At 50.1% G+C, this 18162-nt stretch overlaps 8 protein-coding genes across 8 annotated transcripts; 3 read left to right on the forward strand and 5 right to left on the reverse strand.

Annotated features, from left to right (window-relative positions):
• Nucleotides 1–370: 370 nt before the first annotated feature.
• N7519_000242 (uncharacterized protein) lies at nt 371–2327 on the reverse strand (the record flags this gene model as incomplete). Its single annotated transcript, XM_057287021.1, has 2 exons — nt 371–2092; nt 2115–2327. 2 exons carry the CDS (start codon nt 2325–2327, stop codon nt 371–373), a joined length of 1935 nt encoding a protein of 644 aa, XP_057153104.1.
• Nucleotides 2328–5030: 2703 nt separating this feature from the next.
• On the reverse strand, nt 5031–5650 carry N7519_000243 (putative vacuolar transporter chaperon Vtc1; the record flags this gene model as incomplete). Its single annotated transcript, XM_057287022.1, has 2 exons — nt 5031–5377; nt 5617–5650. The coding sequence occupies 2 exons, from the start codon at nt 5648–5650 to the stop codon at nt 5031–5033; spliced, it is 381 nt and encodes a 126-aa protein (XP_057153105.1).
• Nucleotides 5651–7112: 1462 nt separating this feature from the next.
• Nucleotides 7113–9160, reverse strand: N7519_000244 (GMC family oxidoreductase; the record flags this gene model as incomplete). Its single annotated transcript, XM_057287023.1, has 5 exons — nt 7113–7537; nt 7597–7903; nt 7953–8606; nt 8662–8853; nt 8915–9160. 5 exons carry the CDS (start codon nt 9158–9160, stop codon nt 7113–7115), a joined length of 1824 nt encoding a protein of 607 aa, XP_057153106.1.
• A 1070-nt stretch (nt 9161–10230) lies between these two features.
• N7519_000245 (Zn(II)2Cys6 transcription factor domain-containing protein) lies at nt 10231–11421 on the reverse strand (the record flags this gene model as incomplete). The annotated part of the gene is made up of 1 exon (XM_057287024.1): nt 10231–11421. One exon carries the CDS (start codon nt 11419–11421, stop codon nt 10231–10233), a length of 1191 nt encoding a protein of 396 aa, XP_057153107.1.
• A 563-nt stretch (nt 11422–11984) lies between these two features.
• On the forward strand, nt 11985–13248 carry N7519_000246 (CheY-like superfamily; the record flags this gene model as incomplete). The annotated part of the gene is made up of 4 exons (XM_057287025.1): nt 11985–12064; nt 12144–12409; nt 12507–12718; nt 12784–13248. 4 exons carry the CDS (start codon nt 11985–11987, stop codon nt 13246–13248), a joined length of 1023 nt encoding a protein of 340 aa, XP_057153108.1.
• Nucleotides 13249–13814: 566 nt separating this feature from the next.
• Nucleotides 13815–14394, forward strand: N7519_000247 (CheY-like superfamily; the record flags this gene model as incomplete). Its single annotated transcript, XM_057287026.1, has 2 exons — nt 13815–14041; nt 14091–14394. 2 exons carry the CDS (start codon nt 13815–13817, stop codon nt 14392–14394), a joined length of 531 nt encoding a protein of 176 aa, XP_057153109.1.
• Nucleotides 14395–14441: 47 nt separating this feature from the next.
• N7519_000248 (uncharacterized protein) lies at nt 14442–14732 on the forward strand (the record flags this gene model as incomplete). Its single annotated transcript, XM_057287027.1, has 1 exon — nt 14442–14732. The coding sequence occupies one exon, from the start codon at nt 14442–14444 to the stop codon at nt 14730–14732; it is 291 nt and encodes a 96-aa protein (XP_057153110.1).
• A 611-nt stretch (nt 14733–15343) lies between these two features.
• N7519_000249 (class I SAM-dependent DNA methyltransferase) lies at nt 15344–16027 on the reverse strand (the record flags this gene model as incomplete). The annotated part of the gene is made up of 1 exon (XM_057287028.1): nt 15344–16027. The coding sequence occupies one exon, from the start codon at nt 16025–16027 to the stop codon at nt 15344–15346; it is 684 nt and encodes a 227-aa protein (XP_057153111.1).
• Nucleotides 16028–18162: the final 2135 nt, after the last annotated feature.

Raw genomic sequence — 18162 nt, forward strand, 5'->3', positions numbered from 1 at the left:
GCATCAAGAATAAGAATGGGTGTAGGGAAAAACAGAAGAAAGTCGTCAGATCATCATGCAATCCATGCATCACGGGCCATCATCAAGATGGCCGGTTTCTCCAGTGAATTGTGCTTCGACATGACGGAGAGGGGTAGGAGAAGTAGAGGTAATGGCGAGTGGCGAGAAAGAAGTAGGAGGGGGGGAGGAGACGCAATGTCTACCGTTGAAGGGAGAACTGGGGAAGAGATGAGAGGTCGGAACGGTAAGGGCACTGGATAACCAGTCTCGCAGTACAGATCGGATTGAGGCGCGTGAAATGATAGCAGGTATTGTACCCGGAATTTTTTTTTGTTAGGTTTTGTGATATAGCGAATAGAGATTCGCGATATTACCGCTTGGACGGGTTGGGCTTGCGCTTGGCAGCACGCTTGGCCTTGGCAGCATTGTCCGCGGAAGGAGAATGGATATAGCCCACATGCTGATCATCATTGTCACTGAACGGGACGATAGATGAGATCTTCTTGGAGCGACTGCGCTTCAATGGCTGGGACAGAGGTGGCCCAGATTGCGGCGCAGGACTCGCGAGGGAAGGTCCCGGCTTGGCTTCAGCGGTAGCTGACGGGGCAGCAGCGCGCTCGTCGTCCTCGACGTGGATGTGGCGGAACTCCTGCTCCGGCTCATCTGCTTCCGATGATGCAGGACTGTCGGAGTCGGAGGCTGCCTCATAGTCATCTTCATCATCACTGACCAAGCTGGGAGCTTGGTTGGATTCGATGGCGTGAGGGCTGAGGGTTTGATGATCCAAGCTGTCCGATTCCCGAGACTGGGACTGGCCAGCGAGCGAAAGGTCCAAAAATGACTGGGGACGCGACGGGGTCGCGCGCTCGGTGGGCGGGTTGTGTCCGCGGTCGAGGGCCTTTCGGCTCTCAGACTCTCCAGCGGTTTGACTAGCAGGCATACGCATCGGCTGGCGACCGGCGCGAGCACCAAGGGAGGTATGGCTGGCCCCCGATGGTCGAGAGTCATCTGTTTCCGAGTCATCGTCGAAAAGAGCACCAAGATCAACAGGCTTTCGGGATTCTTCCACCAACTTGTCCATGTTTAGACCAGCACCACGTGATTTCATGAGGGCAGACAGATGAGGGGTTGCGGGAGAAGCCAAAAACTGTGGGTTGGGAGGCTGTCGGACGGGCTCGGACCGTCGTCGGTAGGCTGGTTCAGCAGTGGAGGGAGGAGTGGCAACAGCAGATGTGGTAGCCGCAGCCGGTGTGCGGGGGGTGACGGAGTCCTCAGCGGGCGTACGAAGAGATTTCCAAGGAGTTGTAGCAACGTGGGTAGAGCGGATCAGAGGATGCACGTAGCCTGGGGTGGTGGGATTAGCAGTGGGCTCGGCAGAGCCACCGACCACAGTCCCGGCGTCGTCGACCTGAACAGATTGACCACAGGCCATGGCAGCAGCGTCGTGGCTGGCAAAGTTGCGGTTGTGGGCGATCCGACAGTGGTTAATGAATCCCTGAGTGCTGGAGAAGTTATCGCGCCGGCAGTCCAGACAGACCAGCTTGACCAGAACACCATCCGACTTGCGCCGGATGAGCATGGGCCCGGACTTCTCCTTGACCACAGGGTAACCAGACGACAGTGCGGTATGCTTGGTGGCAGTTGAGCCTCGCTGGGGACGTGTCTTGCCCGCCAGCATGCCCATCTCACCGGGGTTCCCACGCGTCGACCGACCCTCCACTAGTGAATTTGGCATGCCGGAGTCGACTTCACCACCGTCGAAGCGAGGGTCGGGAAGCAACCACCGGGCGTAGTGGCGGGCGTACGGGCCTTCGGTCACTCCCCATGGAGCAGGCGACATCGGCGCCGGACCATTTCCAGGTGCCAGCACTGACGCGCCCGTTCCCAAGCTCACATCCGGCGAGACACCCGTAACACGGGATCCGGGATAAGGGATTTCGCCACAGCGTCGCAGCTGTTCCAGAGCGACTTGACACTTGGCGATCTCCTGGTCGATGAGACGAAGTTCGTTGTGCTTGAGTAACACCTCCAAGCTCAGCTGGGCGGTGATGGTTTCCCGAAGTCGGGTCACACTAGGTCTGGCGACGGCGTCCTGCGCCGGCGGGCGCGCGGACGCGACCGGGGAGTTTGACGAGGTGGTTGGAGTAGAGGGGGGTGGGAGCGATCGAATCAGCGATCAGGGTCGGAGTTGGGCGCGAAGAAACGGAATCCGCGCAGACTTTCGTCGGGGCGGGCGCATCGGTCGCGTCGGAGTCGGAGTCTGAACGTTTGCGCTTGAGCTGGGGCAGCGACAGTGTGTTGATACCTGTGCAGTTTGGAGCCAGCATTTTGACATCTTCCATCACCTTATTCCCTCCTATAGTTGAGGGCCAGGGAAGCAGGCGAAACATGCCATGTGAGTGCATAGAGATGGTTTTGGATTATGTTGTAGGTGGCAGATGGTCCATGCGTTCCAAGTTTATTACGGAAAAAGGAATGGACGTTGCGCGACCGGAGGTTGATTACGGAAGGCAGCAAAGAATCTATTAATAAGATGGAGGAGAATACAAAAAAAGAAGAAAAGGGGAATGGGAGAAAGGAGAATGGGGGAAAGAATAATGGGAATCAATAGGAAAAAGGGAAAGGGAAAGGGAGAAAGGGAGAAAGGGGGATAGAGAGAGAGCAGAAGACAAAAGAATGGGAAATGGGGGAAAAGTGCCTGGGAAGGCCTGGGAAGTTGGGAAAGGGGAGTGGAGTTATTGGGGGATACTTGTTGTTGCCATACTAATTATATGGGCAGATCATGTACCTTTGGATATTATTGGATCAGTCTCAAATATCTGCGACACGTCATACATTTATTTGTTTACAATATATGTGTATGTTGTATGTTGTATGTGTATCTATTATATATCTTTCTACTCTGTTACTCTCTTACTCTATTATAATGCTGATACATTATCTATTCATGTCTGCCTATTCCCCCATTCAAGTGCTATTAACTATTCGCAATCGGATGTCGACGGCCCAATATAATGACTCTCTTGCCAAGCCGATAACGGTCTGGGCCTTGCCCTGTTTCTGCCTAAGCCAGCTGGATCTACGATCTATTCAGCAAATCACATACAATATAGATAAATTTCGCAAGGGGGCAAACCGGGTATAAACAGGTTCTGACTGCGCCTCAATTGGCATGTGCGAACCAAAAGTACAAATCATATTCCCATCCATATTCCATACAGGTCAGATGTGGCTGATGGAAAGTTGTGGAACGTTGTCGAACCGGGAGAGAACAGGAGAGAACAGGGGGCGATTCGGCTTTCCCCAGGTTCTCAGGGAACTCTACATCGGAGCCACTCTCTATATTACCCCTATTTATAGCGTAAATTATTACTCCATCTGGAGTACAATCTAGCCATTTCAAGTTTCTATTGAAGATCAGACTTTCTACTATAACTATAACTATTCTGAGACCAACCCACCAATTTGGAAACTCCGAAACCGAGTCAGAACTCTGATCACAGTACGGAGTACATCTGTACTCGTAACCCTAACTAGCATATCTCCATACCCTTTCACTTCATTTGCCGAGGTACACTTGCTCCGCTTATCCCTGGCTATCATATCATCATTATGTATCATTATGTATCACTATCATGGAGTCTGCCAATTTACACGTAACCCAGACCAAGATGTACACCGTCAATTTTAGAATGACAGAGGCTGCACAAGTGACCAACTATCGTGCTATATTGTATATCTCTGTTATATATCGTATTGGGTCATTAATGCAGCCAACAGTACGGATAAATATACCTCCCATCTCTCTCCAACATTTCCAACGTAACTCATAGAGTAGAGTAGAAATACAGACTTCATTTACTATCAGGGAAACTCAAATCGGACTCCTGCACTCCGCATTGGGGATATGATCAGATCCCAATTCTAGCCAGCACATCGCTTGGACTAGGTTGGAAATTCGGCTGTTATATTGTAATCCATCGACATGTTACCTACGGAGTAGATACTGTCTACATTGTTGTATGTGTATAGGCGGATGAAAATCCCTTGAGCGAGACCGTTATCCGTCCCCAGGTCTAATATTCCAATCAAAACAATATCCCTTGTCTCTCCTAACCCCAAAGTACAACATAGATAGCTTAGCTTATCGTCAACTTTCTCTCCTCTCTGAAAGCTGATAGGCGCTCTACCACGAACCTCCCAACACCAACGCTCTTTAGCGCCCTACGCACTAGCTAGAATATATAGCAACCGCGTCACCAATCCCTGACCAATCAAATCCCAAAATGAATATATTTACCAGCGCATTTTATCTAGCCATAATATAAACAAAGTCAGGCTCGAATGAGAACCAATCGACACAGTCTGGTGCTTGGGCACGCTTGGGCATTTTCGAGCCGGGAAGGGATATCGTTTGATACGGATTACCATCCGCGCTGATGAGAGGGTCAAAGGTGGATGGGAAGGTTCCTACGTTTTGTTGGTTGACTATTGGCCTTGGGAGGCTGGGAATAGCAACTAACATGCTGGGATGTGGCGGTGTTTGCTTTTGGATATTATGCTTTGGACAAGGTTCTCCAGTGATGTCACTCGCTGGTAAAGGGTTCAGCAGGGTTGTTGCAACTCTGCTGAGTTTATCCAGTATGTTGACGGGGGGATTGTTGATAATTGCCCATGAGATTGAGAGTATACACAGATGAATGAGATTCAATTCGAGTCCAATCTCATTCTTTTTTCGCTTGTCAGACAAGCACAATCCGCAAAAACGCCAGTTGCAACAAAAAAGACAGACGCTCGACTGGACCACATGAACGTGAAAGGCATTCTGGCCCCATAAGCATAAATCAGACCAACATACGCCAAATGAATACATAAAACAGACACGGCTGTCAAAATCAACAATGAAACGAACGAGAATGGACCAACGTAATCAATGGTATAATATTCAGATGGGCCAAATGGGACTCAGATCTCCAATCCAACATCGCCATCCAAAAACAAAAGCAATCGTATGCACTCCAGGGCTCATCCTAGTTCATCTGCCCGCCCTTAATCCGCAGGATGAAGTTAACAACGACGGCGGCGAGGAGGGCAATGGCCAGGATGGTAGGACCGAATCGGTCATCGATACCGCTCTGTCCGCGTCGACGGATACTCTGCGCGCGCCAGTGGAATGTCACCAAAGCGTAAATCATTGCGCCCATGGCGATGATGGTGAAGAGGGCTGCGGAGATGCGACCGATGCGATCGCCGAAATTGAGGAGGCCGACCGCTAGGCCGCCCAGTATGACGGTGAAGTTAAGCCATGAGAGGAAGGTGCGCTCGTTGGCGAAGAAGACCTTGGGTTCGACTCGGGTTGGGAGGGCGATTCGCTTGCCTGGTTGATGTTAGCTGGGCTCGGGCTGGAGATTGGAGGGTTGATGGTTGTAGTGTGGGTCGGATGAGAAGTGCGGTCATTCTGCTTCTCTTGGGGGTGTGGACGTCACCGCGGTGTTCGACATCCACAGCTTAAGAGAAGGAGAATTATCGCGCCAACCAGACCAAAGTGAGGGGAGGGCATCCATAGGGAATTGTCTCTTGCGTTGAACTGTTTGCTGGGATTGGTGTCGGACTTACCCGGAGCGGTTTGGAGGAGAGGTTGGCTAGACATTGTCGGATGTGAAGAGGTGAGGATGGAAGAGGTTAGGAAATATCGGAAGAAAAATCCAAACTCAATTGAGAAAGGAAAAAAGCAATTTAAAGAAGCGAGTAGCTTCAAAGTTCAAGATGTCGCCCCCCCTCTGGTCTTCCGGGCTGGGACTAGCGGGAGACAGCTCTGTCGCACGTGCTCCCACGATTTGATGAGAGGATCAGGTGACTAGCGTGGTTTCTTATGGATCTCAGCCCTGGAGTATTCGGTTTATATTATTATTCATGTACAACATATAAAGAGCTTGGCCAAAATCTCTACAGAAAATGCTTGGAAATTTGATAGAAACTATACAGCTCTTCATTGATACTTGCATACAATGTTGGACCCGAAAAAGGTCCGAAGACTCTGAAAAAAGGGAGGGAAAAAAATACTACATATGTCTCCGTACAATTGTTTCACCTCTCTCTCTCTCTCTTACGTCTTGCCCTATATAGGAAAGGTCAATGCGCCGAGAAATGGGGCAGGCACGCCATTTCAAGCTTTAGGCCCTTAACTACCTAGGTATTAACCGATGAACTGCCATTAGCGCACATACATGTCATCCGGATATCCTCCGAGGAAATTTAACAGGTAAAATGTACATATATTATACAACCCAACCTTACTCCGTACATCGATGCCCAGATCATTGTATCCTATGGGATATCTTCCCCGATATCGCCCCAGGAAAAATGGGTCGGAACGGAGGAGACTCTAAAGAGCTCCGGGCCGACTTGGACAAGGCCCGAGAATTCTAAGTCTAGAATAGCTAGGCCCACTTTTAGTGTGATAGGTGCCACATCTGAGCTGGCATGGACTGTGCATACGGAGTACTGACTGCGGGAAACATGGGATTTGGGGTCTCGTGCTACATCTGTCTAGGTATATTCAGAGCATGGTGAACTGGATGATATATATACAATACTTATGTGTAGCAGGGAAAAAGACTAACTACATAAACTTAGAATCCTTCGAGATCCTTGTAACCCCACAACTTATCCTTGATACCGAAACATAATAACGTACCTCACGCGACCTCCTTGATTGAAGCGTTTAGGCTTACTTAGATTGTGAGAGATCAACGTTTGATATCTTTAACCGTGCCAAGCATCTAACGCCCGGTAGATGCCTTGGACGCTTGGCACATTAGTGCTTCGGAAGTGGGCTTGGCGATGTTGGAGCTAGTCACTCGGGGATTGGGGTCGGTTTAATATTCAATGCAGGTCTGGATATTTTATATTGCGGATTGGCGTGGAATCGTTTGAGTATCTTTGTAAGAGAACGGTGTGGAGGATTCACTTTCAAGATTAAGCTAATTACTGTATGAATCATTCACGAAATATATATATTTTTGTCATTCAAATATAACACGCGAGGGCTAAACTGAAGTCGTCATTGCTTGAAATAAACCAAAAAAAGAAAAGAAAAGAAAAGAAAAAGCCTACGCGATAGTCTCCTTCGCAGCGCTAAAATCCCAATCCTCCCGAATCAGGTCCGCCGCCTTCTCCGCAATAGCGTAAACAGTACTGACAATATTTCCAGAAACATTATTCGGCAACACCGACGCATCCACAACACGCAGTCCCTCAACGCCCTTCACTCTCAATCTAGCATCCAACGCAGCTCCCATAGCAACAGACCCGCTGATATGATACTCACCTACAACGAGGTTATGCACTGCTTCTCGGGCGGCATCCATGTCCTGCAAGTTGACATTGGGATCCGGAAAAGCACGCCGTAGGAATGAAGATTTCACGCGTTCTGATTCCGTGACTTTATCACACCAGCGCAGGAACGCGGCCAGGAGGGAGATGTCTGCTGGATGGCCGCCGTAGTTTGGGTTGACGATAGGGTGTTTGGTTGGGTCTGCATTTAATAGTAAGTCGATTGGACCTAGAAGGGTTTTGTCTTTGGCTGTAACTCACCTGCGCTCTCAATATGGATAGACCCTCTAGACACGGGGTATTGCAGACAAGCCGCCAAGGTCACACCACCCGGCTGATCAGCCGAGCGCGGTAGAATTATATTGCCCTGATGGCCTATGGCGTCCGGGTTCATGGAACCTGGCACGGTAACGAATTGCATATTGGCGGAGTGGCCATCCTTGAGGTTCGCGATAGTCTGTTCCAGCTGTTTCGCGTGGAACGCGCTATTCGGCTTGATATCACGAATACTCTGGATGATCTCTGCCAGCTCTGTCTCGGAGAGGATTGCCTTTGCCGGGAAGAACCCCTGCATGCTGGAGACGGCGGTCAGTGGCCCGCTGCCAGTTTCGGCATACTGTTTTTGGGCAGCTGCCATTGCCTCGGGCACTTGGGACAGGGTGTCTCAGTGTCATGATGCCGGGTTGGACCTCCATCACGATGAAGCTGAGGGCGTGGTCTATGACATTTCCGCCGACAGCGCTGTTGGCGACCTTGCACTCGACGCCGGCGGCTTTGAGGACCTCCGGGTCACCGATTCCCGATAGCTCGAGGATCTGGGGGCTTTGGATTGTCCCGCCGCTGACGATTACTTCGCGCCGTGCTGAGACTTGGTACTCGACTCCCTCGTGTGTGAGGCTTACGCCGGTGGCCTTGTTACCGTCTAGTACGACGCGGTTGACGAGGGCCTCGCAGAGGACTTTGAGGTTTGGGCGAGTGGCGCGGTTCTCTTCATAGTATCCTCGTGCAGCATAGCTGCGCTTACCCTTGTTCGGGCCGGTTCGAATGACTGCGCCGAGGGTATGGTAGAAGCCGATGTGGTCGCCGCTCCATGGGTCATGGGGCTTGTTTGTGATGCCGGTTACGTCCTCGCAGGCTTTGATGATATCATTCTCCACTGGCAAGATTGAATCATTGAAGCCGGTGCGAATGGGTCCGCTCGTGCCGTGGAACTCGCCTACAAGTGGCATCGTGGAGCGATCGGTGATGGACGGGTCGATTGGCTCGAGGGTCTGTTCATTTGGTCAGTTTTTCGACTGGAAAAGCACCAGATCGGACAATGTAAACAATAGGATCGTACCTGATGTTTTCGCATATAGTGCTGCATATGTTCCCGGTCCACCCATCGTCCTCTACCAGCTCCGCCCAGTTGTCATAATCCTTAGTCGATCCCCTCACGTACATCATATAGTTGATGCCGCTGGATCCACCGAGGAGCTTTCCCCGCGGGATATGGTGAGCCACGCCGCGGTTGCCTTCCTATAACCACAGGAAATAAGCTGACGAATTGAGAGCAGATGGATGCAGTGAATAAGATTACCTGTGGCACCGAATATACACACCAATCATACTCCGGATTCTCGAACATCTGTGGGAAGGCCGCAGGAGTATCTACCAGCGGATCTCCAATGCGATACTTGCCAGCCTCAATGACGCCGACGGTTACAGCGGGGTTTTCGCTGAGGCGTACTGCGAGAGAGAGTCCTGCAGTTCCGCCGCCGCAGATGACGTAGTCGAATGTGGTGCGGGTGAACTCTTCGATTGCGCAGGTTGGATTTTCGGCCATTGTGTGAGTGTTTAGATTGCTTTAGATTGGAAGAGTGGAATTGGGGAGATCTACAACTTAAATAACATTGGAAGCACAAGAGGGGTAATGCATACATCAATAGGTACCAACCTTGGAAACTCGGGTTGGACCAGCTGCGGGGGTTCGGTCTTATACCAAGACGGCCTAAAACATACTAAAATATAACAAAACATACTAAAAGAGACTATAAGGCGTCCATCTAGTCAGACCTAATGAGGCTTAGAGGCGGACCTCGGAGGAATGTCAACATTGATTGCGGGGAAGAGCCCTATATTGTACTTGTATTGTCCTTAAATATTCGACACCATTCCCATCGCCGTCCTCAAACTCCTTTTTTTCTTGATTGAACTGGACAAGTATACTCCACAACATCTACGACAGCCGGGAAGATAAATGAGAAAATTCCTAAGGTCCGTTGCCAGCCGCATACAGCTGCATGGAGACGCCCGCTATTGCCCGCTAGAGCCCCTTTCATTTCACCGTGCATATATTGTAGGATCAGCGGCCACCGCGTGGGTCGCAACACTGCAGATCATTCCCACCGGTAACTCCTTCGGCTTTCTGAATTGAGTTGTTGATCCCGTCAAAGTGGAACATACCGCTAGGCATACTTTTATAGATGTGAAGTTGCTGCCCCCCCCACCCCACCCACCAAGTATATCGTTGGTAGATGCCATTTTAATGTTGGTGTTACAGCTGACGAAGCCTTGGAAGCCCCAATCGCGCCGTGCCGTTTGCAATATCGAACCCGCCTTGTTGCGGTTCATACACATGGTCTAGTCGTAACCTGGTATGGAGAACCCGCTGGCCTAAGAACATCTTGGCCATCTGAACGACATTGGCCTAGCTAAGGATGCCCGTTAGCGGCTATTCCCAGTCCGACCAGCCGAGAAGAAAGGAGTCGTGTACAATGTTGTATTTGTGTAAATCGCTTCAGAATGCTATATGTACAATGTGTTAGTCCCAAGTGGCCTGACCGACCCTACCACGGGTCTTGCATGCGCAGGTATGTTCCATATTCAAAGATAATCCAGTCAAAACCCCAATACTCAAAGCCCCATCTTCCTCTGCACCCAACCGAGAGCACTCTGCCACCTCGGATCCCCTAACCTCAAAGCATTAAACAGCTCCGAGACTAGCACTCTACCCGCATCCCGCGCCCACCACCGCAGCCCATCAAGCTCCCTCAACAACACCCCCCAGTACATAAGAATTAACAACGAAAACGGCTGCCGACACCGGAGGCTATCAACAAAGCCCTTCTCGACCGCCGCAAGCCAAGCAAAAGCCGGCGCCGGATCTGCCGAGCGTGCAAACTTGGCATAACAATGCCTCAGATGAGCAATAACAGTTTTATTAATGCGATGCTGCTCCGAGTAGACCCCTACCATAACCTGATCATTCAAGTCTGACAGGTGCGTCAGCGCAGCCTCCGTATCCGGATCAAGCTCGGCAGGCGTGTTCTTCCAAAACTCGCCCTGCGAGAATAACTCTAGCTTAATCCAGGACTTGCTGACTTGCAGGATCTTCTTAACACCCTGTAGTAGCTCGAATAGTACCACAATGTTCTCTGTGGTACTGGCGCGCTCATCTTTCATTCCCGTTAGTTGGGGCGACGCGATACCGATCGCGATCATGACGATCGAGTGCGCGAATACCGCGTCGCAGTTGTGCGGCGTGATACTATCGATCGCGTTGCGGAATGGCGTCAGGCTGCGGTTGTAGTACTGTAGCCCTGCTTCGTAGTACATGAGTGCTACTTCTGATGGCTCGCAGGATGTTGCAATGTGCATTGAGGCTAGCGCCAAGATCCCGTTCATCAGGTAGTCATGCTTGAAGGCAAGTGTCGGGACGGTTATTTGCCAAATTTGTATTTCTGAATCGCTGATGCAGAGACTTTTGTATGTCTCTGTTGCAAACTTATGCATTAGTTCTAGGTTGTTGATGCCGAATGAGTTTGTTTCGGCCGGTGCCGGGACTGGGATTGTTGCAACGGCTGGACCGGGCACCGCTGCTACGGGCGAGCCATGGCCATCTAGAGACCGCGGTACGTCGGACTTTGAGCTGGGTGGGGTAATATGGGTCGCAGCGCGACGGGCGGCGACTTTCAAATATGTGCATTTTAACTCGCGGGTTGTGCAGTTCGAACATGGTGGGCCCATCTCGTCACATTTGACCCGCCTGGTTCTGCATTGGTCGCACCCGTTGCGGGATTTGGTATGTGCGCGAAGAGGAGGCATGTGCAAAGTTAATTGACATATTGCGGAGCCTAATCATGAAGATGGTACGACAGAAATGATCTGAGATGTTGACATGGATGTTCTCCCGTATCATGTGACTCGGTTCTAGAACAATCTTGGAAGTATGTGTCGAGTTGAGCCTTCACATGATATGTCGGAAATCTAGGTATGTTGGCCAAAATTGGCATTGTATTATGTGCATGGCGCATGTGTTCATGGGGAAAGCAACAATATATCTATCCATAGGTTTAGACATTATTGCCAACGTACTAGCAGACGGGGACAATCCCCCCAGGTTAAATACTACTAAGGTTGGATTATCATGTGACGTCAGGCAAAACTGTCTACACTGTAGGCCTCGATGGATTCTATATCTTTTCCGTATATGTGCACAATAATTTTCGGAACGGCCAGTTGAACGTCAATACCAAAAATAATGGGGAACTCATCTGCACAGGTTTCTTCACGTGCAGTGGGAAATTTGACTCGGATTTAGCAACTCTTCTTTTCTTTCAACAGTTGCTCGTTAGTGATTAGTAGTCAGTAATGAGCCAGTGACTACTATGATTTCTGCAGGCGTACGCGCCTTTCATCCAACCCCAGAAGAAGACCCTGAGCGCGAGCGAATCCGCGATTTGTCAAGGTTTGTTAACGGCCAGTATCCCTGCTTCACTCATCACCACTGATCATTGCCATAACATATACTGCTTTACAGTGGCAAGACCATTCCCATCACCTGGTGCGACGCCTTCGGATGAAGATACGCCCGTAGGGTGCGAGCTAGCAAAGGACATTACCCTCAACGCACTCGCCCAGCTCGGTGTCTTCCGCTTCAATGCCAATCGCAGCTTTGTGTCCATAATTGACGGCGATATTCAGTGCCCAGATGACGGGCATGACGGGCTCAGTATCGCTACGAGACAAGAACTGTCACAAACCAGGAGATGGTATCTATCCTGGAGCACGGTCGCTGGACCTGATCTGGGGCGTATGTCCCCATACCGTCCGCTTGTTCACAGGCCGGGGAACGGAAGGCATCAATACCAGCAATGTGACCGCCAATCGAACACGCTATATTATCCGAGATCTCACCCTGGAGGATAGCTTCATGGACCGACTTTATGTCCGAGAGTGGCCGCACATGCGCTTCTACGCAGAGGTGCCTCTGTTCAGCGCATCTGGATACGTTCTGGGCTCTTATTGCATTATCGATGACAAACCTTGGACGTACTTTGGAGGCGACCAGGTCAATGACCTCCAGGAAGTGGCGGATGCTATCGGACTGCATCTGGAGAACGTACGCATGATAAAGACCATGCAGACTTTGATCCTAAAGAGGCCTCTAATCATGGCCGTCTTTAGTCTAGTGTCCATGCAGCAAATCACCTACCACATGAAAGTGCGGCCACCACTGCGGACGCTGACGACTCAGTCACCACCCCGGATCTTGATGTGCCATTGGGTCACGCTGTTCAATGCGTTTCTCCCGAATCACCACCATCGTCTTCCTCGACGGTCGCCGGGGGAGAATCTGTGTTTTTCTTGCAGGATCAACACTGCATGACCGAGTCTTCATCACTGAACTCGGGTTACTCAGATCGACCAGTGGTGCTGAGCCCTGGCGAAGGAAAGTCGATGGGCGAAGTACTCAAGTCAGGAGACACCGGTGCACCCCGGGGTATTGATCAGGGCTTCTCGAAGTTATCGTTGACCGAGATCATGCCCATATATGAACGCATTGCATCGATCTATTCGCGTGCAAGTGCGTTGCTCCGGGATTCCATGGATCTAGACGGGAGTTGCATTTCTCGATGCTTGTCCAACTGATTTTGCCTTGTGGGTGCGTCGATCAAACGGAGACTTGGATGATTCAGTCCCTTCCAGGTGCCTGGAGAAGAATCGTGATGAACTTCTCGGCAATGCGGGAAGTGGACCACAGCTGGCTTCATCGAAATAGCGTTATCAGAGGCCAGGGACCGATCGGACTCCCAACCACCCATTGTGCACCTCTCCATCACTGATACCGGCTGTGGGATCGCGCCCGATTTCATCACTGTTTGCCTCATTCTCTCAGGAAGATCCGCTCTCTGAGGGCGTCGGGCTGGGCCTGAGCATGGTACAGCAATTGGTGATGTCGCTCGGGGGGGGGGGGGCATATCAACGTGAGGAGCGAGATAGGTATTGGGACTCAGGCTGACGTCTATATCCCGGTTCAATACCTGCCGGCTAGTCGTGATCCAGCGGATAGCGCGGCCCAGGCAACTACCCAGCCAGGAACCACCCCAATGCATGCCTGCCTGGTAGGCTTCAATGGTTATCCTGACCTCACAGAGGTACACACTGTCGAAGGCAAGCGAAATCTTTCCATTCAAAGTTCACTCGCAAACATCTTCATGACAAAGATGAAGTGGAATATCTCTCTGGCTGCCTCCATCGAGAAGGCTCATGGTCAAGTCATTGCCATTGAGGAAGAACTCCTCAGACGAACTATGGATGAAAGCGATCAACTTGTCTCCGAAATGGCGGCTCAGAATGGCTTTGACTTCTTCATCGTGCTGAGCGGCAATGTCCCAATCATACTCGACAGCCTCTCTGTCAATATCATCCGCATTGCCCAGCCGTAGGTTACAATTTATTAACATTTTGGTATACAAACTAATAATTTGCAGATTCGGACCACAGAATATTTACGAAGCCGTCGAAAAGATCATGAAGTGGCGCGAGGGCCAAATACAACCCGTATCCCCTGCGCCCGACGCTACTTTCTCACTCGTGTCTCCGCAGACACAAACAGAAAGCAGTCCAGACTACTCAGGCTCGGATCTGTATGATAGAGGGAAGCCCGCGGATTCAAACGAAGCAATGAGCTCACCGGAAGGATCAACAGCTCCACCCCGACCATCCAGCAAGCAAGCACTGGCTCATGTGCTCATCGTGGACGATAATGAGATTAATGTCAAGCTACTGTCCTAGGCCGCTTAACAAGCCCGGTTCGAACCCACTAACATAAATCCTAGATTATGACCACCTTCATGCGCAAAATAAACTGCAGCTACGACAGAACCCACAACGGCCTCGTCGCACTGGAGAAATACAAATCTTCCAACCTTCGCTACGATTTCGTGCTGATGGATGTTTCAATGCCAGTTATGGACGGCCTCGTCTCAACAAGCAAGATCCGCGAATTCGAACGCGAACATAACATCAGACCTTCTTGCATCATGGCTGTGACTGAAGTCTCCTCCGCAGGTTGGATTCTCTTCGGGTTTGATGTGTATATAGAACGAATAGAACATAAACATTGCGTTTGACCTCCTGGCTCAAATTCATATTTTGACTGGACTCTGCTCGAGTAACCTCGGCCCTCAACCACGTAAATGTATAACGTAAGTTTGATGAATGTGAGGTGAGACACGCCAAGGACCCCAATCCCCGGATTTCACAAGTTCAATGATCCCTGGAGTGCTGAATGCGAATCATATGCCGCGGATCTCTCTGCTCCGTCTTGGCCTTGCCAATGCTTACCCCGCGCCCATCGTTGATCATGCATGTTCCAGATGTTGTACATTATTGGAAAAAGCTCAAAATGCACTACATACTTGCTGCTTCGACAGCAGGTTCATGAAGTGGGATGCATAAAGTGGAGTATAAACGTACACCGGCGAGGGTTACCCCCGAGTATCACGATCTCGTCTCATTTAGCGCGTTAGGATTTATAATTTAAATATAGTTCTAAAAATGACAAGCTGTCTCACGTCGCTCAAGTCGAGTGCATCCGGAGCCTATCGCAGTGTTGCATTGGGGTTGGGGTGTTGAGATCCCATCTTTGTATGTCGCATTGGAGGAGTTGAAGTCCAATCAATATGTGTTGCAAGGGCTGTGAGTCGCTCGGGCTTTTCGTCGCGATTGGCATGGGTCGAGTTCAGTGGCGATCGATCTTCTCTAGAATGAGCAACACTGCCTTGTCGCCGTGTCCCTTTACATAGTCTATAAGCTCATCGTTGACTACCTTCACCAGACCCTCCGCCACCAATTTCTCAACCTCAGCTTTGAACCCTCCGGGCACCCAGATCTCTTCCAGAATCGTGGAGACAACGACACCCTTGTGCTTAGTGACGCGCACAAGTTCACGCAGGGCAGGGTCTGGTCCAACGTGGCCAAGTGTGAAAGTACCCACGCAGGACACGAGGTCGTATGTTCCGTCCGTCTTGTCGATCGGTCGGTTCATGTCTGCCACTGTGAGATCTCGGTAGATGCCGGTCTTTCTTGCGATGGAAAGCATGGCGGGAGATAGGTCGATGCCATCGATTGCTTTGGCCTGGGCCATTGCAAGAGCCACTCCCACCAGCCCGGTCCCGCAACCGGCATCCAGTATCACGCTGTTTGTGGCGCCGTTGGAGAGCCCGTATTTGATGGCGGCTTGAGCGACAAGCATGGGTGCAACGTACTCTTGAGCACTGTCTCCAACCTCGTCGTCATATGAGGCGGCCCATTTGTCGTACAAGGCCATGCAGTCTTCAGTGCTGCCGCTGGCACGGGCTTGACTGAGGTATAGTTCGGTAGCCGAGCTTGAGGCCTTGGCTTGGATGGGAGCTGGGGCCAACATCGTATGGAGTTGAGGTTGGTTTCTGAAGAAGGGGCTTTGTTAAATATCTAGGAAGTCGGGATATTGCGTGTTCTCGCGCGGTATTCTTGGTTATTTCTGACCTAGGAGATTAGAATCGGGCGAGTGGGAATCCATTTCCCATCTGCCGACGCCCTTCTTATAGGAATTGTGAGCTGCCGATCATTGCAGACATTGGCTGGACATAGGCCGGGATTAATGGCGTGATGCGGGGTTATTGATGAATGGACCTAAAAGAGTGAACTTTGGCCGATCGATGATGTCGGTGGAACATAGTTTCGAGTATGTTGAGCCTGGGCCTGAGCATGATGCATGTTCCTGCGCTAAGTATGTACCCCTCCAGGCTGTTGCCTGGCTCCCGAGGTGAATAAAAACACCTCTATTTTATCCAATTCATCCGGCAGATCGGAAATAAAAACACGAATTCAAGTAGCGAGCATCACTATCGACTTGACGTTCTGACTTGAGTCGTACGGAAAGACTGGAGAATCAATTGAGCGAATTGGATGTCCACGTCTCACGGACCTTTGTTTTCTCCCTGGAGCACAATTCCCCGCCAGTGAGCCCATGCCAAGGCGGTTTTTGCTTGGCCAATCATCAGATCTGGTCTGAACATGCAACCTGTTCTCATCCAGATGTCCCCCATCAATCAAGATTAGATTGACTTGGATGAGCCCCACCGGGCTTACCACTAAAGTGCCGATCCATTTCCTAGATAGGGTTGGATCCATCTTAGCCTCAATTTATTCCCAGGTCGGGGTACGGAGAAATGGGGCAGGGAGCTGTAGAGTGATCAACCTCATCTTTCTCGTCTGTGCTCTTTGTGTGCCCCGATGCATAATTGCAAGGTGGTGATTGGGTATTGCTTTTCCCAGTAGGTTTCGATGCCAGCATTACATCCCATTCGATCCAATAGCAGTGTAGTGCCGGGTCGGAAGTGAGAGTGAGAATAATAATTTGCCGCGGTAGCCAGCGAAGATGCACTGATGGTCAGTGACAAATTCCACTCTCTCGGACTCCGCTGTGCATTGCATGTGCAGATCACGTGGATAGTTATCGTCTTTCCCTTGTCGCCTTGATCCTAAGGCTTCCAAGGTTCATGGCACCTTCCCTTTTTGGGGATTTAGCTACTCTCCAGGTGGAGTTGGGATTCAGAGAAAATTAACTCCAGGGCTATATGTTCAGGTTATGTAAATGTACATATGGCAGAGTATGTGACTGAATATTGAAACAGAGGTAATCGACGACCAGCAACTTTTCAAGCTGGAAAACACGTAGCAGTTGACAGGTCATGGGTGTGGTGGGTGTAGATGGCTATAGTCAGTTAACGTATTCGGTAAGCGAGCCGCCACTGTAAGCGAGCCGCCACCCAACAACCATAGATAGTTTTTAAATGCATTTATCTCAACCAAAACGCCATTAAATTAAATTTAAAAAAATCATCATCTATCTGGACATGCATCTCTCCTATGACCCTGATTTTTACATAGCCCGCATGTTGGTAATACTCTCGTTCGTGGCTGTAAAGGTGGCGAAGGCCTTCTTAGCCGGGGGGGGATAGGTGTTTCAACTGCTTCCACCGGCTGCATAATTAATACAGATGCTTCTTAAACTAAGAGGCCTTCTATAGCTAGTATCTGCTTCCTAGATCTAGCACGCTTTTACTTTTTCTTCTCATTTTTAGCGCGTAAATCGCTCACTTCTTTTCTCTAGTAGTGCGGCGGATTATATCGTGATCTAGCAGGCTTTTAAAACCTAGTTTATAGCGGAATTGAGCGGGCTCGGGGGGCTTCTTAATCTTATACGAAGTAATACTTTGATTAACGAAGCTTATTTTTGTAATTATATATAGTTCGAGGGCGTTTTCGGATCCTAATCACTACCCCGGCTAGAGGGGGGTAGGGGTAGTAAGCCGGATATTAAGCTTCGAAATCACTTTCTCCGGTATAAAAAGAATTAAACTAGCAGATTGAAAGCTATTTTTAATAGTCCTAGATTTAAAAGCTTCCATTCGTATAATAGGATATACTTCGAGAAAATCCAATTTATTAATATAATTTAATCCGTACCGCATTTTTATTTTAACCATCCGGCCGTACGAGCGTTTTAATACTGTA

This window comes from Penicillium mononematosum (genome assembly GCF_028829835.1).
Source record: "Penicillium mononematosum strain IBT 11891 chromosome Unknown utg000001l:1.0-4488741.0:1.0-4491989.0, whole genome shotgun sequence".
NCBI lineage: Eukaryota > Fungi > Ascomycota > Eurotiomycetes > Eurotiales > Aspergillaceae > Penicillium > Penicillium mononematosum.